The sequence below is a fragment of the Myxine glutinosa genome, chromosome 6 (assembly GCF_964187855.1).
Source record: "Myxine glutinosa chromosome 6, kmMyxGlut1.1, whole genome shotgun sequence".
Lineage (NCBI taxonomy): Eukaryota > Metazoa > Chordata > Myxini > Myxiniformes > Myxinidae > Myxine > Myxine glutinosa.
In genome coordinates this window covers 130,284,363-130,307,798 of record NC_136266.1, presented here as the reverse complement: position 1 = coordinate 130,307,798, position 23,436 = coordinate 130,284,363, and the positions used below count along the sequence as shown (strand labels likewise).

Genomic DNA, 23,436 nt, shown 5'->3' with positions numbered 1-23,436 from the left:
GTGGGAGGGGGGGAGGAGGGGGGAGGGGGGGAGGAGTGGGAGGGGGGAGGAGGAGGGGGGAGGGAGGGGGGAGGAGGAGGGGGGAGGGAGGGGGGAGGGGGGGAGGGGGGAGGGAAGGGGGGAGGGAAGAGGGGGAGGGAAGAGGGAAGAGGGGGGGTGGGGAGGGTGAGGGATGGGAGGGTGAGGGATGGGAGGGGGAGGGGGAAGGGGGAGGGGGGACCCGGCAGAAGTACCTGGCATTGCTGGGCGGGGGAGGGGAGGGGAGAAGAGGGGGGGAGGGGAGAAGGGTGGGGGAGGGGAGAAGGGTAGGGTGGAGGGGGAAGGGAGGGGGGAGGGGGAAAAGGGAGGGGGAGGGGGAAATGGGAGGGGGAGGGGGAAAATGGAGGTGGAGGGGAGAAGGGGAGGGGTACGGTGGAGGGGGAAGGGAAGGGGGGACAGAGGGGGGAAGGGGGAGGGAAGGGGATGGCCAGTCAACAATGACGTTGCAGTTCTCATGGTCGGAGAGCAGCACAACAATCGGACATAGTCCTGCATATTCGCAACAGCACGAAGCGGATTTTGGAGACTCACCGATCCTGTGACGTCCTCCAGTACCGGCGTTGCTGGGCGGGGGAAGGGAGACCCGTACATTCCCAACCCGTACATTCGCCCTCTCGACTCAAGCTCACTCGGACAAAAGCCTTGCACAAATTACACCGTGAAGGCCCAATGGTCATGTCTATGCCACAAATCACGGGCGCACTGAATTGAAAATATATAGAACGCTCATACTCCGTGAAAAGTGAAGCCGCCGTGTCGCCATCTTGGTCAGCAGGACTCGACCAACTCGCTTCGCGGATCTCGTTTTGTGCGGCAAGAAACTGCTCCAATCGGTTACGGAAGGGTTGTGGAAAGACGTTTCACAGCTGTTTCAAAGACATTTAATTCATATCGCACAAAATCGATACAAAACACGATCGCATAAAAGGTGAAGTGACGTGTGACGGGATGGAACATCACGTGATCGCTCTGAGCGAATGTCTGGCGGCGGGAATGGAACATCACGTGATCGCTCTGAGCGAATCAGCGAGCTGCTCTGGAACCGGCTGAGATTAGCGGGTACTTCGCTGAAATGCGCTGAGGTAAATATGAATAAAAAATATGGATCGTCAAATATTTTGAGTTCGGCCATGTTCGTCCCACGCTCAATGGCCATGTCTATGTCAAATATCAAGCACGTAAGCCTCTCCGTTTAGGAGTCTATCGGTAACATTGCACACACACACACAAACTGTGTTTTATATATATATATATATATATATATATATATATATATTATACAGCATACACACAGTACTGTGAAATAGTCTCAGGCCACCTTGAAAATAAACATTTTTTTGCCATATTTTTGTAGATAAGAGGTGGAACTAGAAAGCATCTGAAAATGCAAAGCCCATCCGCGACTGTTTGTATTCAGATGTCTTCTTTTTCCGTATGCTCAAAATATTAAAAACAGTTGAAAAAAGAAAAATGAAAATTAAAATTGGCGGATGAAAGTTGATGATTTTTTGTGACGCTGACCTTTGACCATTTCACCAAATTATTAATTTGACTTCATATTTTCATAATAAAGGTTTGTTGAAAATTTGATGATAAAACTCAAATGGTAAATTTAAATTTCAGGTCAATTGGATGAAAATGGATGATTTTAGGTGATGCTGACCTTTAACCTTTTGACCTTGTGACAAAATTATTAATTTGGCTTCTCCATATTATCATAATAAAACTTTCGTGAAAATTTGATGACAATAGCTCAAATGGTAAAAATGTTACAGTCCAGACACACATAGACAGACACACACACACACACACATACTCACACACATGCACACACACACACACACACATACACACACACACACACACACACACACACACACACACACACACACAAACACAGAAGTGATTGCAAAACCCCAACTCCTGCTGCGCAAGGAACGGGCTAATCATGGTCTTACATTATACAAGATGTGTTTGTGCGTGGGTGTGTTTTCTGCAATCTGCATTCATTGCTTCGGACATGTAACCTGAGTGATTAAGCTAATCAAAAAAAAGGCATTTGTCTCCACTGCAAAAATGTTCAAAATACTGTTTGAGTCAGGTGGTATCGGATCAGGTGGTAGAGTTAATTAATCCGGTGTGGTGCATTTTTTGCCAAATCGCACTTTTTTTTGTTATTACCTATATTACTTGAGACAATATGTATGGCAGGCACGTAAAATTGTTGTTGAATTTAGTTGTTAATTTGTTGCTCAACAGAATGGGATGCTAATTAGGTGGTGGTTGTACAATGTATTTCCGTAGATTGTAAAATTCTGAAATTATATAATGATTTTATTCATGTTGTGCCTTTTGTCACGGATTTATCACAGACATGGTCCAATCCGTCCCCCACATTGATACCCCTTCCTGTAAACGTGCTGGTCTGACTCTGTGGTGGGTTCATTGTATTAACAAATCTACTTATTGTAATGCCCGTTTTGGGATAAACTTAAACTGAAAAATGATTGAATTCGCTTAGTTTTGTTTAAAAATAACATTTTAACATGATCCAATCGTTTTGAATGTATTGGTTTATGTACTAACTGCGTTTTAAATTGTACTTTGTGTTTGCTTTCCTTGCTAATTTATTTTGCTCTGGTATGTTATGCAATTATTCCATTGCATTAACCCAATCTCCAGTTGTTATTACTTAAATATATCGGATTATTGTTTGGTTTAGTTGCAATGACTTTCCGTCTGGCTCCAGGGCTGCTGCAGGAAACTGAGAAGCTGGCTTGGGAGAAGCTCGAGGTGCAGCGTCAGGCTGAGAAGGAGGTGACCGAGCTGAGTGGTCGTGTCCGACACCTTGAGGTAGCACTGGAGGAGCAACTGAGCTGCAACGAGGAGCTTGAGGAACAGCGGCGTGCTGAGGTCTCAGACTTGCAGCAACAGCTGACCTCGCTGGAGAAGCAGCTCAAGAAACATCGACAGTTCATGGAGGTTTGCGTGTACAGCGTTTTTTTGTTACTCCGGAAGGAGGTAGACTGTCAAATTGGAGATGTGTGAAAATATATTCCGTTAATAACTTTATGGGTGAAAAGAGTTGTGTTTTGGGGGTAATTGTGATCCCACTATGCACGGAGCTTGGCCGTGTCGTGCTGTGCATATGTAGCAAGTTTGATCACGCACTCTCCACACCAGGAACAAGCGACGGATCGTGAGCATGAACGGGAAGAGTTCCAGCAGGAGATTGGAAAACTGGAGGAACAGCTGAAGGGGATGCAGCGTGCTCCCTCCAGCGGAAACCGCAAGGATCATGAGGTACGAGGCTTACAAAGGGAAGGGAATGTCTGTGGAGGCACCACCGTCGCTGCACTGTTGGTTCCTGCGCGAGGTGTTTTTACAATTCGCTCACCTGCTAATCGCTACAGTATAATCACTGCAGTGGTTGAGCTAGTCCAGTTTAAAAGTTTTTATTACCTTTTCAATGCAAGATGTGCATGACAGTTATGTTGCTGGTAACTTTTTCATCATCAATAGGCATCGTACGGTATCTTGCTTGTCTTCATCAATTTGGCATTTTTCTCATGATTGCTTACGTGTTTCCCCTCGGCTTGCTTTGGTGTGTAGACAAAAGTTTTGCACAAACAGGTATGAGAGAACAAAGATTAACTCTCGCTGCTTTCGCTGAGGTCACGCAGGCTTTTTCTTTCCTTTTCACTACACATGTGAGCTGTTTTGCTCACCACACGTTGACCCCACGAGCACCGTATGCTCATGATCAGACCCTGCGAGCACCGTATCCTCATGATCAGCCAAAAACCTATTCCATCCTGGAAATGCTTCACCGCAACTGATTCTTCTGTTCTGTTGCGATCTTCGTCAGTTTACAAAAGGATGTTTGTTTGCACACCGACGGCAGCAAAGCTGAATCTTCAGGGAACTGTCATTGATGCTGATTGTCAATAATTGATGAAATTCCAAAATCCATTTCCCGATCATCAAATTCTCTCTTCGATTTTTATTTATTTATTTCTTTTCCAGCATACATGATCTTTATGTCATGAGGACATGTGAATGTCTCATTTCTCCATCGGGGCCTCTTCTTTTTTTTTCTTGCCACCAAGCATTACACTTTCCTCACGTTTTTATTCGCGCTTGGCAAGTGACACGTTACACTCAATTCGCCGCATCCTGCCCTGCCGCCGGCACCTTCCCTTTGTGACACCAATGCAAGACGCATCTTCGACAGGTGGAGCAGCTCCAGGAACAACTGCGTGAGCGCACTGATAACTACAGTGAGCTGACACTGGCGCACAAGGACCTCGAAGAAGCACTTCAGCAGCGTGAGAATGAGGCATTGCACATGGAGCAGCATCTGCAACAGCTGCAAAAACAGCAGCAGCAGTGGGCAAGACAGCAACAGCAGCCTTCGGTCAAGGAATTGTGCCAGGTTTGAGACCTCTGCACCTCTAGGTCAATATTTCTCATACATATTTGTCTGTTTAAGATAACATGTTTTAACTGAGCAGATTCAGGTAGATTTTGGGAGTCGATTGGGTAGGTATTTTGATGATTTTGCTGAATATATAATGTGAACGGGCAGAGCACAACTTTTGCTGATGGTGTAAAGGGCATTGTGTGATGCAGGACTCGATGCAATGTAAGGATCTGACAGACACTGCAGAGTTACCATTCAAATTAGATGAGCAGCAGCAGGATCAGGTCTCCAACGTCGATACGACCGGATCGGGCTTAGAGCAGCAGCTTCAACAAGAACGCGAGGCCCTCGAGCGCAAGGACAAGGAGGTGCCTTAAGTTTTGATCGCACACGGTCAATACTCAACTCAACTTAACTTACGTTAATGTTAAACTTCATTTATTTAATAAGTCCATATAGTGCTGTTGCCCATCCATGTTTTTTCTGATTTGACATTGTGGTGAAAGGGAGATCTCTGTAGAACACCTTCTTCGAGGTCATGCTGTTGCACTGAGATGTCATATACCATTGTGGATAAAAGGAGACGGAATACATCTACTTTATTTTGTTCGAGGAGAGAAGGAGGATCGTTTTTTGGTGATGTTCTTGTTGCCTCAGATCTCATATTTAGAGGAGCAACTTGAGCAGTTTCGTGAGGAGCTTCTCAACAAAGCTGCGGAAGTTGAGCAGCTGCACATGCAACTTGAGGTGCAGCACACAGAGGCGGCAGCTCGAGTTGCGGAACTGCAGGAGTTTGGAACGCACGAGGAGGTGATTATCTTGTCCTTGTCACTGACTTTTGTTATGCCTTGTTTTTTCTCCATTTGCTGTTTTATCCGAAGTAATGGAGTTCTTAAGCAGGGTATAATGAGTTTACCAACTTTCCCCACTTTCTTCCATATGCTTTTTGGTTCATTCATTTGAACTAGGCTCAACAAGGCGCAGACACCACAGCTCAGCAGAAGACTATGGTGGATTCAGAGCAGCAACAACTCGAAAGGTTACGGGAGGAGCTTATTGATTTGGACAATAAAAAGGTGAGTTGATTGATGTATTGATACACAAGAGCATAGGCGTGTTTGGTGTGTTGTGCCTGATTCTTGACTATTTCTGCAGGAGCTGCTTGAAGCAAAAGAGGAAGAAATTGAGGGACTGCAAAGCCTGGTTGAGCGTTTAAAGGATGATCAGAATCACCTGCGGCATGAAAAGGATGAGGAAGTAGAGCAGCTGCACGAGGTGATTGCAAAGCTGCAACAAGAGTTTGTGCATGATAGAGGGGTTGGTGGTACAACATTGACACCAATGCTCGAAGATATAGGGAATGAAGACTTTGAGCACTCGAGGCCTTTCCAGGATGGGACTTGGCTTAGTCAAGAACTGCAGTGTCTAAAAGACCAGAATCTGGATCTGCAGGAAAAGTGTCTGGCTTTGCAAGCAACTGTGATTGCAAAGGAAGCCGAGGCTGAGTCGTTGCAATCTCTGGATTCAGAATTTGGGAGCAAGACAAATGAAGATCCCGAGTCTATGCAGGAAAGGAGGACTGAGAAAGAAGAATTTTTATCACAGAAGTTGGATGCACTGCAAAGAGAACATGAGGTGCTGGTTGAGGCCCAAGCAGCAAAATGCCAGGAGTTGGTAAAGGCACTGGATCGTGCTGGGGAGCTTAAAAGAGAACTTGAACTTCAGGCTGAGGAAGTAAAATCGGGGCATAGGGAGCGCAGCACTTTTGAAGAGCAGCTGGTAAGTTTAAATTCCTGGAGCATTTTGTAATTGTATTTAATATTGGGACTAAGATTTTTCAAGTACCTGTATATTGGTTGGTCTTGTGCGTTATTCTGTCTGTCTGTCTGTCAATCCCCTACAGGTTACAATTTTAAACCAATCTTCACAAAACTTCTCCAGATGGTAGAGTTGGTCATAAGGAAGAAGCCTCATGATTTTGAGGTCAAAGGTCATCTTGAGGTCATATTTCTAAAATTCTCATTTTTCATCCGATTAACATGAAAATTGAACAGCATTTGCATATTGAGTCACTAAATTGGGAAACCAACTATTTTTGAGGTCAAAGGTTAACTCAAGGTCAAACCTCCAAAATCATCAATTTTCATCTGAAAAACTGTCAATTTTCATCCGATCGACTTGAAAATTAAATAACAATTGCACAGTGCCTTACTGAATTGGGAAACGAACTACTTTTAAGGTCAAACGGTCAAAGTTCAACTTAAGGTCAAACTTCTAAAATCCATTTTCATCTGCAAAATCGTCATTTTTCTTCCTAGTAACTTGAAAATTAAACAGCAATTACATAGTACATCACTGAATTGGGATACCAACTTTTTGAGGGTCAAAGGTCAACTCAAGGTCAAACTTCTAATATCAATTTTCACCTAAAAAATCATAAATTTTAATCTGATTGACCTGAGCTTTGATAAAGATCATCAATTTTAATCTTGATGAAATAGTCAATTTGATGTATCCATGGCAACCCTTTTTAGGGGGAGGGGTGGATTTTTCAAGTATCGTGCTCTGCATGATGTCTTCTTGTTTTGTTTTCATGAAAAAGGGACATTTGTGTTTGGCTGAGGCAGTTGAATTGAAACCTCTTCGACATTCTATTCGATGAAATATTTATTTATTCAAAGAGGGCATACAGAATAGCACCTGGGGGTGATGCAGGAACTCAAATGCCTACTTCCTGCATCTCAGCTACTTTAAAAGTGATGCCATCAGGCTGTGGTGTGTCTGCATATGACAGGCTGGTGCAAGCAGTGAATTGGCAGCTGCAAAGCAATCACTACATGACTATGAATCTCTACTGGCTTTGCTGGGCTCAGAGAATGCAGCGAAGCAGCAGGAACTCAACCTCCAAGCTGAGAAATTGACCGATTTACAGGCAGCTTTGCAGGTGCTTGTGTTTTTTTTGGGGGGGTGAGGGGGGAATCAATGTATCTGTCATGCCCATCAATGTATCGTGCGTCACAGTCATAACAGTGAAATTATTTGTGACTATTGGTAATGCAGGAGCATGAATTGGTGGAGCAGAAACTGCATGAGCAACTTGCAAAGCTTGAGGCTGATCTGGAGAAACAAAGGAAATTTTCAGCAAAAGGAGATACCAGAGCTTGGGATCTGCAGGGTGATGTTGACGAGGGAAGCAATGAAGATATCTGTCCACAAAGTCGAGATCTATTTTATGCCCCAAAATGTGAGGATATGACGAGCTTGTCTCATGATGTGGAGTCCCTCAATGTGAGCGATATCTCTTTCGACAACTCCGACAAGGTACTTGCAATGATGAAGTATCTTGTGTAGCTGCATGTATTTGATGGCACCATGAACACTGGAAGTAGTCCAGAGAAATTAAACATATAGATGTATTCCCACTCCCTCCCTCACATCTTATTTCCTCTCTTGATATTCTTCCCGGCAACATATTTCACTCTCCGGCATGCCATCATCATATGTAGGAGCATAAAGAGCTTGGAGTCCTGACACCATTGGCGCGCACGAGGCAATTGGCGCCCAGCCTAACCCCCTCTCAGTTGGAACCCTCCTCACCGCTGCTCGACTCAGCATTGGACAGTTGTAGTGGTGAGGTTAGAGTGATGAATGTAGTTGACATGATGTTTGTTTTGCCAATTAATTATTAAGACCTTGTCTTTCCTTCTATAACTCGACCCCTTTAGCGTGTGCTTTTCTTTTTGTGTGCCATCTGCAGGGTCTGAACTGGGCCACCAGCTTGAGAGGGAGCTTGCAGAGGCTGATCGCTTAGACAGTCGTATTGTGGGGCACTTGCAGCAATGGCAGCCAGAGGGTACGGAGTCCCTGGCAGGTGGTGATCAAGCCAACCTCATATCACAACCCCTTCAGGTTAGTTTGGATTTCATAGTGACTTTAAAAAAAAATTAATACTGTGTTGTTTTTTCATGATGTTAAATTTTATATCTTAGATCAGTAAAGTAATGTAATTGCCTCTGCCACTGAAGATGGACGGAGGTTATGTTTTCACCTTTTTGTCTGTCTGTGAACAGGATATCTCAAAAACTTATGGATTTGGGTGAAATTTGGTGGATAGGTGGGTTGGGTGTGCGACCAGGTCAAAGTAATTCGAATTTGGTGAAGATCTGGATCCGGATACTATAATTTATTTCGTAATTCTTCACGACTGAGCGGTAGGGCCAAAAATTATATATAGCATGATATCTCAAAACTAGGTGGATGAGTTGGTTTAGGTGACAGGAACAAGTCAATTCGATTTTGGTTCAGGTCCGAATCCAGATTCGGCCCATCATTGGGCTACAAAACATAAACTGTTCAGACTGGCGGAGGTATGCGCTCTACCGAGTGCCGTCCTTGGTCAGTCTTGTTTCGAAGATCAAATTGGAAGGGGAGTGGGTAATATTGAGTGTTCAAAGAGGAAGGTTATCCCCATTGGTCAACTGAGCCAGTACTAAATTTGGATTAATGGAGAATGGTTCTTGAGTTTGATGCAAAAGAGGAAGACATTGAGTACAAACCCTCCTTGCAGACACTGCTGGAGCATGTCCATGGTGAGGGTCTACACCTACTCGCTCTCTCAGAGCAGCCACCAGCATCGAAGGGTGTCGTGCCTGGAGAGACCACAGAACCCTGGCACAAAGAGCGAACTACACTGCTGACTACCATTTCTGCCCTTAAGGAACTGCTTCAAAAGCTGTCAGGCAAATATGTGAGTATTCTGACCTTTGCTACTGTTTTCCGGTTTGTCATGGTCTTGAAATGCTGTGGGTTTTCAACAAGCGTAACGACTCTGTTGTGTTTCTGACAGCATGCCAGCTCTGGTGATTGGCGTGCAGATCTTGTGCGAGCTATTGTGGATGTTCTTGGGAAAGAACGGATGATGCTGCTCACGTCCCTCATGCAGCATCCTACGGAATTCACCCGCAGACACAGCGAGGTGCTGGAGGCAATACACAATCTGGTATGATTGTGAGCTTTTTCATTCATGTCCTTAAATGTCGTGTGTGTGTGTGTGTGTTAGCGCAGGGAGCTACAGTTGGGAGAGTAAAACAAGTTTTCTTTAAAATCACAAAACGACACCAAATCGAATTGGTAAAATACAATACGAATAGTAAAAATATTATTCATGAGATCTTTATGTAAATACAGTACAATATAAGAATTAAATATACTGCAAATCAATGTTGCTAGGAATCAGTGCTTGCTAGGATACGGCAGCATGAAAAAAACCGTTTTCAGTGACAGTTTGAACATTCAAAATACAGTTTGATCGAGAGGTAGGTGGTGTGGTCGTGCTGGTTGGTAGATTATTGTATTTAAGGTAAGATGTGCATGATTTAATGATATTATCATATTATCGAGTGTGTAAGGAAAGTTATAAATATATGATAACATATTAAATCCGATTGCGAGTAAAGTTGGAATAAGTGATGTTGCATTGATGGGTTGACTGACTGCCTGGACGCAACTGAGGTTGTGAATCTACTGATGTACCATCTATTGATGTGGATCTATGATCGAGGTTGTGGATCTACTGATGTACCATCTATTGATGTGGATCCATGATCGAGGTTGTGGATCCGCCGTTTGGAGAGGTCCTGGGCTGAAAGGATTGAAACCTCGAGGAGGAATGGTGCCCAGCTGATGATCCGTGCAGTCGGGAAACTAGTCAATTGCCTACAGGCTAAGGTTCTTGCTTTAGGTAGGGGAACTATGTTTTGAGGTGTGCAATTTAAATAAAGTTGAATATGGGATGTTGTGAAATTAACATCATTTACAGCAATCCTTTAAATTATTTATATTTAAGTTTAGGAACAACCGATACTGTACAATTAATTGTGTGTGTGTGTGTGTGTGTGTGTGTGTGTGTGTGTGTGTGTGTGTGTGTGTGTGTGTGTGTGTGTGTGTGTGTGTAAAAGAGTGAGATAGAATTGTGAGGAACAGAAATGAAAAAACGAGATGTGTCTGTGTGTGTGTGTCAAAGAGAAGCACACACACGCACACACCTTGTGTGAATATCACTTGCTGGATTTGGAGTCAGAAGCTCTGCAAAAATATCCAGCAGTCGGCACACACGAGTGCAAATTGGTGCTCACTGTTTAAAAGGGTCAAAGTTTTCTTTGCACGGCTGCAGAAAATGTTGAATCCCTCATGTGTAATACAGGAGGCGTTGGAACACAAAGCTTTGGAGCACTTGGCAGATACTGAGCGTATGAGCTTCCTGGAGGAGCTGCAGGCATTGCAAGGACTCCATGAGAATGCCTTGAATGGTTCAGAGCAGAAAGGTGGGCAGTGTTTCTGTGCCAAATTATATAAAATATATTGTCGTGTCCCCGGGGTTAAGACCCCAAGAGGACGAATGGCCGAAACGAGCTTCACTCCGAGGCTACCTGATCAGTAACACACGCGGGGGTTAATCCGAACCCACAAACACAAAGATGGGACAGTAAAATCCACAATACAAGAAAAGTAAAATTTGACAAATAATGATTTAATGAAACTAAATGCAAGTAACAACGAAAGGTGAGGTTAAAAACTAAGATTCCTAAATTGAGACGTCTCCATTCAGACTCTTATACAACCAAGGGGAAAAGATAATGAAAGAAGCTATATAAAATAAATGCATTATTATTATTATTAAAATAAATAATGCTTTGGTAATCGGCCGGCACACAGCTTTGTGTCCCCAAATGGCTGGTAAGGCTTGCCGGTCGCTCGTCGCCTCCAAACCACGGTGCGGGAAACGCACAAAATGGCACGGAGTGGCGCTCTTCGACTTCCAGAGGAAAACACTACGCAGACCCAGTCCACCGCCGATGTCGATCCTGTGCCTTGTAGTTCCGACTGTCCCGAACCGCTGTTTCTCACCAGCCCTTTCCCAATAGCGCACACGAACCAAAGACCACACGCCCGTGACCAAGCTGGAACAAGGAGGAAATGCGACTGTCCACTATCAAAGCCAGGACCAGAAGAGCAAGATGGCGTGACTGCTTCTCTTTTCCTTCAGCTCTCGAATCTTCCACGCTGACGTCACACTCTCTCCAATCACCGAGCTCTACTCAATCATCCCATAGCGCCTTCATCAATCACGAGGGCCGGGGCGTGGCCTCCTCGTTACGAGTCATTGGGGGGCGTAGTCCAATCTCTTTCGGAAATGTTTGGATGATGTCGAATGCCATGAGGCGGGATTTATGTGCCCATCGGCAAATGCTGCCCCTGTTGGCCCCTGTTGGCCCTGGCGGCGTGGTAAGCGAATGAGTCCATTTGTTATAGTTGTTGTAATGGCGAACCTTTTTGATGCAATAACAATGAAGGGAAAAATCACAGGGCAATTATACACTGGGGTTTATCCTTAAGCCCTACCTAATTAGCATAGCTCCACCCCTCGTATGGAGACACATATACGATCTTACCCAGACATTCGACTCTACTTAGATACATCGAGGTGGGTTCTTCTTCGCGGCACTCGGAGCATGCTAATTTATACGATTCTATCTCGGCCAAGGTATTTCATCCATACCCCAAAAACATAACAACATATATAAATTACACGTGAGAGACATCAGCAACTTGAATTTGTTAATGTATATTGGACAACAATGGACAAAGGATAGATGAGTACAGTATAATACATGGGAACTGAACTTCGAATCCTGACCTCGTGTGAGTTAAATGGTTATATGGGAATATCAAACAGTCGAACCCATGGAACCCAACCCATGGTCAGTCATATTGTTGGAATTTGGGGGAAAAAATTGTGTTTTTGAAAACTTGCTTTCTCTTTCCAGTGTCTGAGGTGTCCAGTGGAATTGGACCTGGGCAATGTGGTACATGTGAGAGCTCAAACAATCTGCTGGAGAGAGAGAGGCAGGAGTCAGGGCGGCTCCGCGCACAGCTGGACTCGACCTTGAGGGACCTGCAAGCGTTGCGAGAGCTGGAGGTCATGGTGAAGTCTTTGCGGTACGCATTTTCCCAGAGAAACCGATGCACAGACATGTGTGTATTTTTGAAGTCAAACTCTAATCTCCTACTTTCATCGATAATGCAAAAATCGCAACAAAGATTGCCATGATGACATTGCTTTCTTTTTATTGTTGTTATTCTGTCACAGAGCGGAACTTAACTTGAAGGTTGGACAACTAGATGATGCTCTGAATAATGAAAGGAAAGTTACTTTGGAATTGAATAGAGTTTTGGGCACATCAACTGAAGAACAAAGAATGCTTGAGGTATATCAAAGGATGCTTGACAAATGTTCAATCAACAGCCAGACTGCTTGATATCATAGTTGTGATATTATTGCTTTTGACTATTGTACTCGAAGGAAGTCTTTTGTACACTTGCACTACTTCAGTTTATGGTACCATGGGTGTTATATGAATGAATGAATGAATGATCGTTTTGATGGTAGAAAAAAGTTTTTCTTTGCCTTGCAATGCTGTTGTCTGGCTATTCAGCAAGACCTGGAGGAAGAAAGACGTCTGCGACAGGAGTTGAACGAGGCCCTGGAGAGACGAGACCGAGAAGCAAAGGCCCAGGACCAGGGACCACAACAGGATGTGCTTTCCATTGACCGGGTGTTGAGCTCTTCACCTGAAGGAACTGCCGATATGGAACAGAGATATGAAAGGTCTAGTTCTGGGCCAGGGCCAGGGGAACGCTTGCTCGAGCTAGAGGAGGCCTTGAAAGAAGCACTGTGCCGATCGGATGAAGAGCGATTGCAAAACTTTGGAGAATTACAGCTGAAGTGTGTAGAAAACCAGCACCTGCAGGGGTCCATGCAAGCCCTGCAAAGTCAGATGGTGGAGGGCCAAAGGCAACTGGAGGTGGCACTGAAGGATGTGCACAGGCTGCAGGGAGAAGTGGACAGGCTACAGGATGCTGTGAATGCTGAGGCAGTTCACATCATAGAGAGGGAGCATGAAAAACAGCTACTGAAGCAGCAGTGGAATGAGCTGGAGAGGGTTCAACAAAATGCGGTAAGTTTCTACCCAACGTGTATATTGCTGTCGGAGTTACAAGTGTGAACCTCTGACAGTTTTTTTTTTTCTTAATGTACCATACATGTGATTCTTTCAAATGTTAACATCAGGAAGTGCATGAATTTCACTTGTATATTCCCCCCTCCTCTCCTTCCTCCCTTCCTTCTCTGGACCATAGCAGTGTGATCTGGAATCTGCATTCCTTGAGAAAGAGCAAAGAGATGCAAACCTTCATGAGCAGACTCTTGATCCAAGCGTGCCCCGAGATATCCACAATACGCAGGAGTTACGTGTTGAAAGGTTTCAGCTTGAGACCATCCGGCAACAGCTCATGCTGTTTGCCTCTCGCATAAGGGATCTGCAATTCTGCATGGCGCACAGGTAGCTCCAACAACCCAATCTCTATCCTTTTTTCCTCCTCATTAATTCTTTTTTTTTTACATACTGTAAAATTGCTTCTCAATTCTAATCCCATTTAAAAATGCTTCATCTCTTCAGCTTTCCAGAACTATAAACATATACCTGCACATTATGTAACAAGTGGCAATTTCAAAATGGTTAACCATAATTGTTGTGTTGCTGGATGCAAATCGGACTCACGAAAATACAAAACAATAAGACGTCATGCAGAGCATGATACTTGCAAAATCCACCCATCCCAAAATAAAAAGTTGCCATGGATACATCAAATTGTCTATTTCATCAATATTGAAATTGACAATCTTCATGAACGCACGTGTCAATCCGATTAAAATTAATGATTTTCCACATGAAAATTGATGACTGGAAAGTTGACCTTGATTTGACCTTTTGACCTCAAATTTGTTGACCTCAACCTTAACAAATAGTTGACCTCAACAATATTTGACCTCAATTCAATTTGACCTCAATTTGACCTCAATATTTGACAAATAGTTGACCTCAATAGTTTGACCTCAACAAATAGTTGGTTTCCCAATTCTGTGATGCACTATGTAATTGCTGTTTACATTTTCAACTTAATAGCATGAAAATTTATGATTTTGGAAGTTTGACCTTGAGTTGACCTTTTGACCTCAAAAATGGTTGGTTTCCCAGTTTAGTGACTCAATATGCAAATGCTGTTCAACTTTCAAGTCAGTCGGATGAAGAATGGCAATTTTAGAAATTCGACCTGAAGATGACCGTTGACCTTTGACCTCAAAATGAATAGGCTTCTTCCTTATGACCAATCTACCATCCGGTGAAGATCGGTTTAAAATTGTGACCTGTAAGCGATGGACAGATAGACAGAATAATGCACCAGACCTTCCAATATACTTGAAAAATCCTCAATTTTGCAAATAAAAAAAAATACCCGAAATATCCGTGCAGCAGTTGCTCCATTTATATATAGAGATTATGAAAACACAAATTCCTTTACCAACTGCCTCAAGATGCTAGAGTTGCGTGCATCTGCTGCTTAGGAATCGTATTCCATGAAACAGCGTTTCGCTTCTTTTAAGCTCTGTTGGAATCCCTGGAGGTGTGTTCATATCGATGATTTGGTTGTGATGCGCTCGGCATTGTCCCACTTTTCCTTGTGAATTATCATAATTTGAAAACGCCCTTGTGATTCCCATTCTTTTTCGTTTTTGTTTGTTTGAAAATCCCATTCTTTTTCTCGGTTTGGATCATACTCGTAGTCGTACCTTTGCTTCTGATACGGAGTACTTTGAATTCCTCGAGCTTGTGGCGGCTTTCAGTGATTACATGCACTAGTACAAGCGGTCAATGTTTGATGAAGCTGCTCTGTACATGTATGCTTTGATATCTGCACAGTTTTATTTTGCACATATGAAGAATCCATGTGAGCAGGCACATTCACAGTTATTATTATATTATTACCTCCGCCACCAAAGGTGGATGGATGCAGGTTATGTCTTCACCCCTTTTTGTCCGTTTGTCTCTCCGTTTGTTCGTTTGTGAACAAAATATCTCAAAAAGTTGTGGACGGATTCAGACGAAATTTGGCAGAGATGTAGCGTAGCGTATGTGACAACGACGAAATTATTAGATTTTGGTGAAGATCCGGATTCGGATCCGGCTACTAGAATTTTTAAAGTGATTCTTCACCATTGGGAGATAGGCCCAAAAACGATACATAGCAGGATATCTCAAAACGTGGTGGATGGATTTGGATGAGACTCGGTGGACAGGTTGGGTGCCTGACAAGGACGATTCAATTCGATTTTGGTGAAGATCTAAATATGGATTCGGATAAGAGAATTATTTAATTCATAAGTGATTCTTCACCATTGGGATATAGGGCCAAAAACGATACATAGCAGGATATCTCAAAAAGTTGTGGACGGATTTGGACAAAACCTGTTGGACGGGTTGTGTGTGCGACAAGGAAGAATCGATTCAATTTCGGTGAAGATCCTGATCCGGATCCAGCTTGTATAATTTTTAAAGTGATTCTTCACCATTGAGTGACATGGCCAATCAGGCGGAGGTGTGCTCTCTACCGAGTGCCGTTCTAGTTTTGTATGCAGCCTGTGGCTGCTGGTTGCATCATTGCTGGGAGCGCGGGTGTGCTGCTGATGCAGTGCTCCGTTTCCAGTAGACTGATACTCATTTTGCCGACTTTGGAAGGATAACAGGCCGAGCAAACCACCTGTTGTTATTCAACGGCATGACAGGGGTTCAAACTCTGGACTCTAAGATCTTAAGCCAGCCACCTTAACCATTAAGCCAACACCAGGCTTACATTGACAGTGATTTTGCTGTATAATGAGTCTTTTCAGTACCACAGGAACTTTGCCAGCAGTAGATGCAAGAGGCATTTGTGCTGCAGCATCAAACTCGTGCATCGAGTGCATGGTGAACCACTGCTCAGCCATTCTTTTATAAACTTGGCAGACAATTAGACAATATACTGGGTCTGTGCCACATTTTCCACAGGTCGGAGTCTGTTGGCGACATGTCTTCAAGGATTGTGGGCGATGTTAGAACATCTGATGACACTGAACTGGTGCAGATAAAGCAGAGTCTGAATAAGCTGCAGGAGGAACTGGGATGCAGGTGTCCTTACATTGGCAACCAGGTAACCATTCTGTATTTTAAATGAAATCGGTATTTTGGTCGATGGACTCATACATATATAGTCAAGATGAGACATGACCCATTTCAAAAACACATTTGATTGAAGCTCTGGATGTGAAATGCATCAACTCTGCTTACTTACTATTCCCAACACTCTCTCCGTCTTTCACCAACACGACACAGGGGGCTACCTCTGCATTGGTGGAACGCTTGGTGCAGCAGAATTCCGATCTCACGGGATTCTTGACCCGCCTCATGGAGGAGAAAGACAACCTGCGTCGCAACACCGTGCGCCGTACTGTAAATGAACAACATGCCCAGCACAGCTCTTTGGTCTCAACCCAGGTTTGGCAGAAAAGTTAATTTGCAGAAGAGGTTGAGGAAAGTGCCAAGTGTAATTATCTGAAGGTGTGAATGATACGTTTGCTGTGCAGAGCCAATCACTTGCACGTGAGGAGTGGCTCCAGGACAAGGTGGCCATGCAGCGTGCACTGCAGGAATCAGAGGCACAGATTGCTCAGCTCCGATCCCATCTCCACCGCAACACGCTCCGCAGGGATGCGCCAGACCATGACAACGCGAGTACCAAGGTGAGGACCTGTGCTGTTTGACCTGACTTCGCCATTGCTATGACTGAAAGGTAATAATCGTGCCAAACATGTCGTGGACAGCTGCAGAAGATGTATGTGAAATACCTACGGGCAGAAAGCTTCCGGAAGGCCCTCATCTACCAAAAAAAATATCTGTTGCTGCTACTTGGTGGATTTCAAGATTGTGAACAGGCGACGCTAGCACTCATCGCTCGGATGGGAGCATTTCCCACGCCAGAACCACAGCCCCCTCGGATACACTCTCGGGCCTTCTCTCGTTTCCGTTCTGCAGCACGCGTTGTCATGGCTGTTGCACGGTTTGTCATAATCTTTATCCTCCTCCCAATGTACTCGACACCTTTTGGATTTTTATTGCTCACCTCCCTCGCAACTTAGTTCCTCTTTAATCTCTTGTGCCTTTTAACCTTAGTGTGCCCCTTGACGTTTTTTGTCTACCTTTTGTCCCCTTGGGCCTTCTCTTCTTTCCATGCGATGCTACTGTGCCTCATTGCCAACCAATTAATTTTGCTTCTTTTTTATTTCTCTTTAATATATTTATTTTCCTGCAATCTCCAAATTTTCTTTTTAACAGGAAAAGGGTTGAAAACAAAACATTTCTATACGTAAACACAATAACCGAGTAACTGGTGGGATAAGTCAGTGATGTATATGGCTCCCACCTTATCCTCCTAGATTACGGTTCTTGGTACATAAATGGCAGCGACTTGGCAGGTCCACGGCCTTCTCCAGAGGACAGGTCAATGGATTGGAGCAGTCACCAGGTGGGCAAAACTCACATACACACACGCGCGTGCTAACAACTCTCAAAATGGTACCAAGTGCATGGAAGCGAAGTGGGTCCATGTGAAGTGATTGGGTAAATACATTTTTGCTGTGGGTCTTTGCAGTACCTCAACTGATTCCCGCACACTCGCATGTCATGAGCTCTCCGCCGACGCGTGTTCGCCCGTCTCCCCACTCGGCGGCTCACACCTTAGCGAACAGCAAGTTGCCTATGCAAGCTCATGGCAGGTGAGTCTTTGTTACCAGTCTCGTGAATCATATTTACTCTGCATTGTCAACCTCAATGCACTTGGAGGTTAATTGCTTGTTTGACTTCTTGTAAAAGGCTCAACACAAAGCCTTTTTTAGGCCATTGAGGTGATTGTAGATGAGGACTGGAAGGAGGGCGAGGTGCTTTTTATTTTCTTCAGATGTGATAATATTGTTACAGCCGTCAGGTCATCGCTGTGTCCTAGTACGAGTCCCGGTGGGCCATATCAACAGCGGCTGCAACGGCTGACTGGTTCAACAGCCTTGAGCCGGAACACTTGGCTACTGCCACGATGTCATGCGGCTGGGACCACGGAGCCAGCCCATGTGTTTCGCTGATTTGGTACCGTGCTCCAAATCTCTAACGGCCGAACGGAGCCAGTGACGCATATGGCACAGTCTTTTTGTAAGAGTGTTGGTCACCCAGAATCAGTTAGTCCTTTAACAGACATGCCAAATTGCAATAAAGATCACGACCACCCAAAATCACCCCGAGACCAAGTATATTTAATAATTATCAGTCACACGGGGGACAGGAGCACAGGAGAAGCAATACAATAATCATGTAACAAACTTCTTAACCACCACCGATACTGTGCCCATGAAGCCAATGAATGATCGGGAGATTCCTTAAGTATGTGTTTTAAAGGCCTTCAATCACTCCACGAGAGATAGGCTAGAGAGGTGGACAAGATCTGAAATACCTGAGCTGTGTCAGCATGACATTGCTGGAACCGATGCATGGTGGTAGCCCAGGTGTGTCCCTGCAGCAGACCTGGTCAGCGTGCAGCCCAGCCGCTTGAAAGGAGGATGAGAGAAGTGTGTGGCATGGCTCTAGTGAGCAGCTCCGCAGACTTCAAGACTCAGCCTTTGCACAAGTTGTCCGAGCATCTCCTGATCCCCCGATGTATGCACTTTTAAAGCCTCTGGCAACCCACCCTACGCCATGATGTACCGTGCCCCTACCCTCTCACTCACCAATGGCCTGAAACCCAATCTAGGGGTGGAGTGAAGCCTTCCCTGACCTGCACCCAGATGGTCCTGGTGCTGCAGGACTGGTCAGGATGGGGGAGGGTGCTTTTTCCACCTAAACTGCTGGCTGATGACCTACCCAGACATTGAACGGAACATAAGACAGATTCCAGAGGGTAGGACATTAAATATTGTTTCAAAGGGATGGCGATTTTTAGACTCGCATTCGGGAGGGTGGATGTTATTCTTCTATACATAAAGCGGCACATGTCGAATATCACGATTAAATCACCTCACACTTACTTTAAGACATTTACGATGGAGATAACTAAACTATGCTAAGCAATGTTACGTTATCCCCTGACATTTCCACAACAATATGGATCTGAATTGTCTACAGTGTGTATCCTTATGCAACTCCAATTTGTTACATTTTTGTAAGAAGGCGTTATGTATTGGGATTTTTTTTCTCTTTTTTTCACCTTCTTTTCTTGCCATCATAGTGATTTTCTGTTTGATCTTGCACTCCAGTCCCTTTTTAACTTGACCTTTTGTTGCTGTGCATGGATTGCCAAAAATGTTGTCAAGATAAAATTATCATGCAATAACATATTATATTGTTTGTCTTAAAATATTGGCTGATCACACAGTTATTCGTCATTTGCACCACCTTTTGAACCATTCACACTGAACGCTTTTGCACCTAAACCCCGCCTCCTTTCCTAAACCCCGCCTCCTTTCCTAAACCCCGCCTCCTTTATAAAACGTCCACCTGCTTTGTGAAACTCCGCCTGCTTTCCTAAGCCCCCGCCTCCTTTCCTTAACCCCCATCACATGCAGGACAAGAACATTCGGAGACTGTAAAAGTACACTGAACTAACTTACAAGGACGTTAGTAAACATTGGATAAATAAGCACTCCATTATACGATTTGACCTGGGGTCACAGCATAATAATATAAGTGCTCAGCCGGGAGCGTGATGGATTTTGCAGGTGGGTGGGGAGGAGGGGCGGAACTGCCATTTTTATCTGAACGAAAATCAATTGATTCAATAAAGGATCAACAAGGGAATGCACAAAGATGAGAGAGGATGACATCATGCTTACTTTTGCCTTTCATTAGATTTCTCCAGTGCCTGAGTAGCAAGAGACCAAGATGCTGCTTGACTTTCGTGAAATCACTTATTCTTCTGTGTGTTATTTCATCGATCATTATCGATCAAAACGTAGTTACATGATGATTCAACACGAGAAATCTCTTTGTGGAGATCTTGGATCTCAAAGGATTTCCTGACGACACACAGCAATGACATCGTGGTCATGAGGCCTTTCCAAGTCCTCAAAAGCTGTTGTGTTTTTGATACTTGGCGCTACAGTACCATCACCACCCTTCTCTGTTGTATCTTGCCCACAGACAATTGTAGAGTGATACTTTTTCCAGTTTCCACCTGTGTACTGCTCCCTCTCCTTGGACGGAGAGAGTTGTAGGCGTAACAACATTACTTCTTCACCTTATCTAGAAGGACGGGTAAATTACAAGACCAGGTCTTGCTCGAAGGGGATCAACAAAGTTGAAACTTTTTGCTTTGCGGAAGTCTCCAGCATTCATATTATCAATCACAGGCTTCACTAGAACGGCACTCGATAGAGGGCATATCTCTGCCAGGCTGAACAGATTACGTTTTGGATCCCACTCCTCGGCCAGATCTGGATCGGTACCTAAACCAAAATGGAATCTGCTTGTTCTTGTCAACTAACCACCTCATTCACCGAAATTTGTCATAACTCCACGATTATTTGAAACATCGTGCTCTATACAGTGTTTTTGGCCTGTTCTCTCAACGGTAAAGAATCACTGAAAAAGATATCGGATCCAGATCTACAACAAAAGCTAATTAATTCCTCGTTGTCACACACCCAACATATCTACCAAATTTCATCCGAATCCATCCATAACTTTTTGAGATATCCTGCTCATAGAAAGTCAAACAGACAGGGGTTGAAAGCATAACCACCGCCCACCTTCGGTGGCGGAGGTAAAAATTACCTTTACTGCCAAATCTTTAGCAGTTTTCCATCACGCTGTTTGGACCTGAGGTCCTGTGTGAAAGTGGGACTCCTCCACAAGGAAACCTGGTGAAAGATCATGATGGATTTCATTGTTAACTCCACCACCAAAGGTGGACAGAAGTTATGTTTTCACCCCTGTCTGTCTGTTTTCACCCATATATATATATGTATAATGTTTGGTAGGTGGGGGAGGGTGGAGGGAGGGGGGGTTGGGTTTGACAGGCCCATCCGTTTTGGTGCGGGGAGAAGGGAAGGAGGACAAATTTACCTGTGTGAAGAGTCAGCGTTGCCCAGGTAAAAAGGGAAATTGTAATACCCTCTGCCGGCACTACACGGTACACATTTACATGGAGAACTTATGCCCCCCCAGCTTCCCAGACCCCTGAGTTACCCCCCACACAAAGTTGTATTTGTACCCTGAGTTTAGAGTTTGTAACTGGATGTGACCATGCATAAAGAACAAAGAAAGAAAGTCACAGAGAGAGACAATGGCGTTTATACAGCACCCTAAATAATGCCCATACACTAAAAACTATATTTATTCGGAACCTAATATGTTGCGTAAATGTAGCCTAATATTGCAAAAAGACGTAACATGAACACTGAGCTTGTTCTGCTAAACATCTCAGAGATTTATTTGGGTTTGTTTCCATTCTTTCCCGCACTTCATCCACTTTCTCTGGTATAACAATACTTGGCTGGCGCATGTGCTCTAACTTTCACACACCTGTTTCTCTGAACTGCTTCACCAGTTTCCAGTTTTGTATGACCACCAAAGTGACTTTTAAATGCAATTTGACATTCCCTGAAGGATGCATTCTTGACGGAATGTTCGAAGATAAACACATGTTCTTCCACAGTGAGCGCCATGGCGTGAATGAGTGAAAACCGTTAAACGTCACTGCCGGGTCACATGATAAATCATGCAGGGTCACCTAATAACTACTCAGGATCATGTTACGTCTTTCTGTAACATTAGGCCACATTTACGAAAAAATATTAGGTTTCTAACATATGTTGTGTTTAGTGTATGGGAATTATTTAGGGTTCTCAAATAAAAAAAATTACGCTGTACATGGAGATGTACATGGGTTCCAGCTGAGGAGAGCGACATTGATCAGTGTCCTGGCACCTTGTTCTGTTCTTACAGCACGACGTCTCAAAAAGTTATTGACGGATTTAGACAAAACATGGTGGGCAGGTTTGGTATGTGACATGGACGAATCGATTCGATTTTGGTGAAGATCCAAATACAGATCCGGATATGATAATTATTTTTTTGGACTTTTAAGTGATTCTTCACCATTGAGGGATTCATAAGGCCAAAAACGATGTAAAGCACAGTCTTAAAAAAAGTTGTGGAAGGATTATGACAAAACCTGGTGGATGAGTTGGTTCGGTGACGAGAACAAGCCGATTAGATTTTGGTTCAAGTCCGAATCCAGATCTAGCCTATCAGTGGAATATGAAACATAAACTGTTCAGCCTGGCAGAGGTTTGCGCTCTACCGAGTGCCCTTCTAGTTGCAGTTGTTTTTCTCTTTCAACTCGACTCATGCTTAAGTTATTAATTAATGGGATGTAGATCAAATATATTTTTATTTTGACTATTTTGGTGTGTGTGTGTGTGTGTATGTCTGTATATGTGTGTGTGTCTCTGTGTGTGTGTGTGTGTGTGTGTGTGTGTGTGTGTGTGTGTGTGTGTGTGTGTGTGTGTGTGTGTGTGTGTGTGTGTGTGTGTGTACGTGCGTGTGTGTGTCCCAACTTTTGTTTAAAAATTGGAGCTTGCCATTTGCCAATTTCTCACCAATGGGCTATGATATGTTGTTCTGTTTGCAATATAACAGTAGTACTTATGTATGTGTGTGCCCATTATAGCCGCATGGCCAGCTCTTCACACACCCCTGGTACAAGACGGTCACCGTCCACTGTCTACGTAGCACAGCCAGACCCCGAGCGCTCTCTCCATGACTACATCCAACGGCTGGAGACGTTGCAGCTACGCCTTGGGAGTGTGCAGACAGGTAGCTAGCTGCAAGACTGTACAACATCCATATAACTCTGCCGCTCTTGGGTTTCCTTGAAAACCTTTACAAGTTGGTTCAGACTGTTTTGAGTTTGTGTGTATGTATAGTTTTGTCATCGTGTATTTCTTTTGTTTTGATAATTCTGTTTAGGAATGCAACTATTACACTGTGCCATGT

General features: G+C 44.1%; 1 protein-coding gene across 2 annotated transcripts in view; it reads left to right on the top strand.

Moving 5' to 3' along the window:
- AKAP9 (A-kinase anchoring protein 9) overlaps positions 1–23,436 on the top strand; it is a 203,495-nt gene that overhangs the window by 176,819 nt on the left and 3,240 nt on the right. The window contains exons 26-51 of one of the 2 annotated variants that reach the window (XM_078780536.1): positions 2,789–3,021; positions 3,223–3,342; positions 3,652–3,672; positions 4,274–4,474; positions 4,672–4,830; positions 5,120–5,272; positions 5,431–5,538; positions 5,618–6,241; positions 7,257–7,406; positions 7,523–7,783; positions 7,969–8,092; positions 8,220–8,371; positions 9,030–9,209; positions 9,309–9,461; positions 10,665–10,785; positions 12,289–12,460; positions 12,612–12,729; positions 12,958–13,479; positions 13,661–13,863; positions 16,408–16,549; positions 16,732–16,893; positions 16,983–17,138; positions 17,220–17,455; positions 17,832–17,920; positions 18,047–18,170; positions 23,111–23,256. In XM_078780536.1, coding sequence (XP_078636662.1) covers positions 2,789–3,021; positions 3,223–3,342; positions 3,652–3,672; positions 4,274–4,474; positions 4,672–4,830; positions 5,120–5,272; positions 5,431–5,538; positions 5,618–6,241; positions 7,257–7,406; positions 7,523–7,783; positions 7,969–8,092; positions 8,220–8,371; positions 9,030–9,209; positions 9,309–9,461; positions 10,665–10,785; positions 12,289–12,460; positions 12,612–12,729; positions 12,958–13,479; positions 13,661–13,863; positions 16,408–16,549; positions 16,732–16,893; positions 16,983–17,138; positions 17,220–17,455; positions 17,832–17,920; positions 18,047–18,170; positions 23,111–23,256 — 4,830 coding nt within the window. The remainder of the gene's footprint in view (positions 1–2,788; positions 3,022–3,222; positions 3,343–3,651; positions 3,673–4,273; positions 4,475–4,671; positions 4,831–5,119; positions 5,273–5,430; positions 5,539–5,617; positions 6,242–7,256; positions 7,407–7,522; positions 7,784–7,968; positions 8,093–8,219; positions 8,372–9,029; positions 9,210–9,308; positions 9,462–10,664; positions 10,786–12,288; positions 12,461–12,611; positions 12,730–12,957; positions 13,480–13,660; positions 13,864–16,407; positions 16,550–16,731; positions 16,894–16,982; positions 17,139–17,219; positions 17,456–17,831; positions 17,921–18,046; positions 18,171–23,110; positions 23,257–23,436) is intronic. The other variant, XM_078780537.1, reaches the window with a different exon arrangement.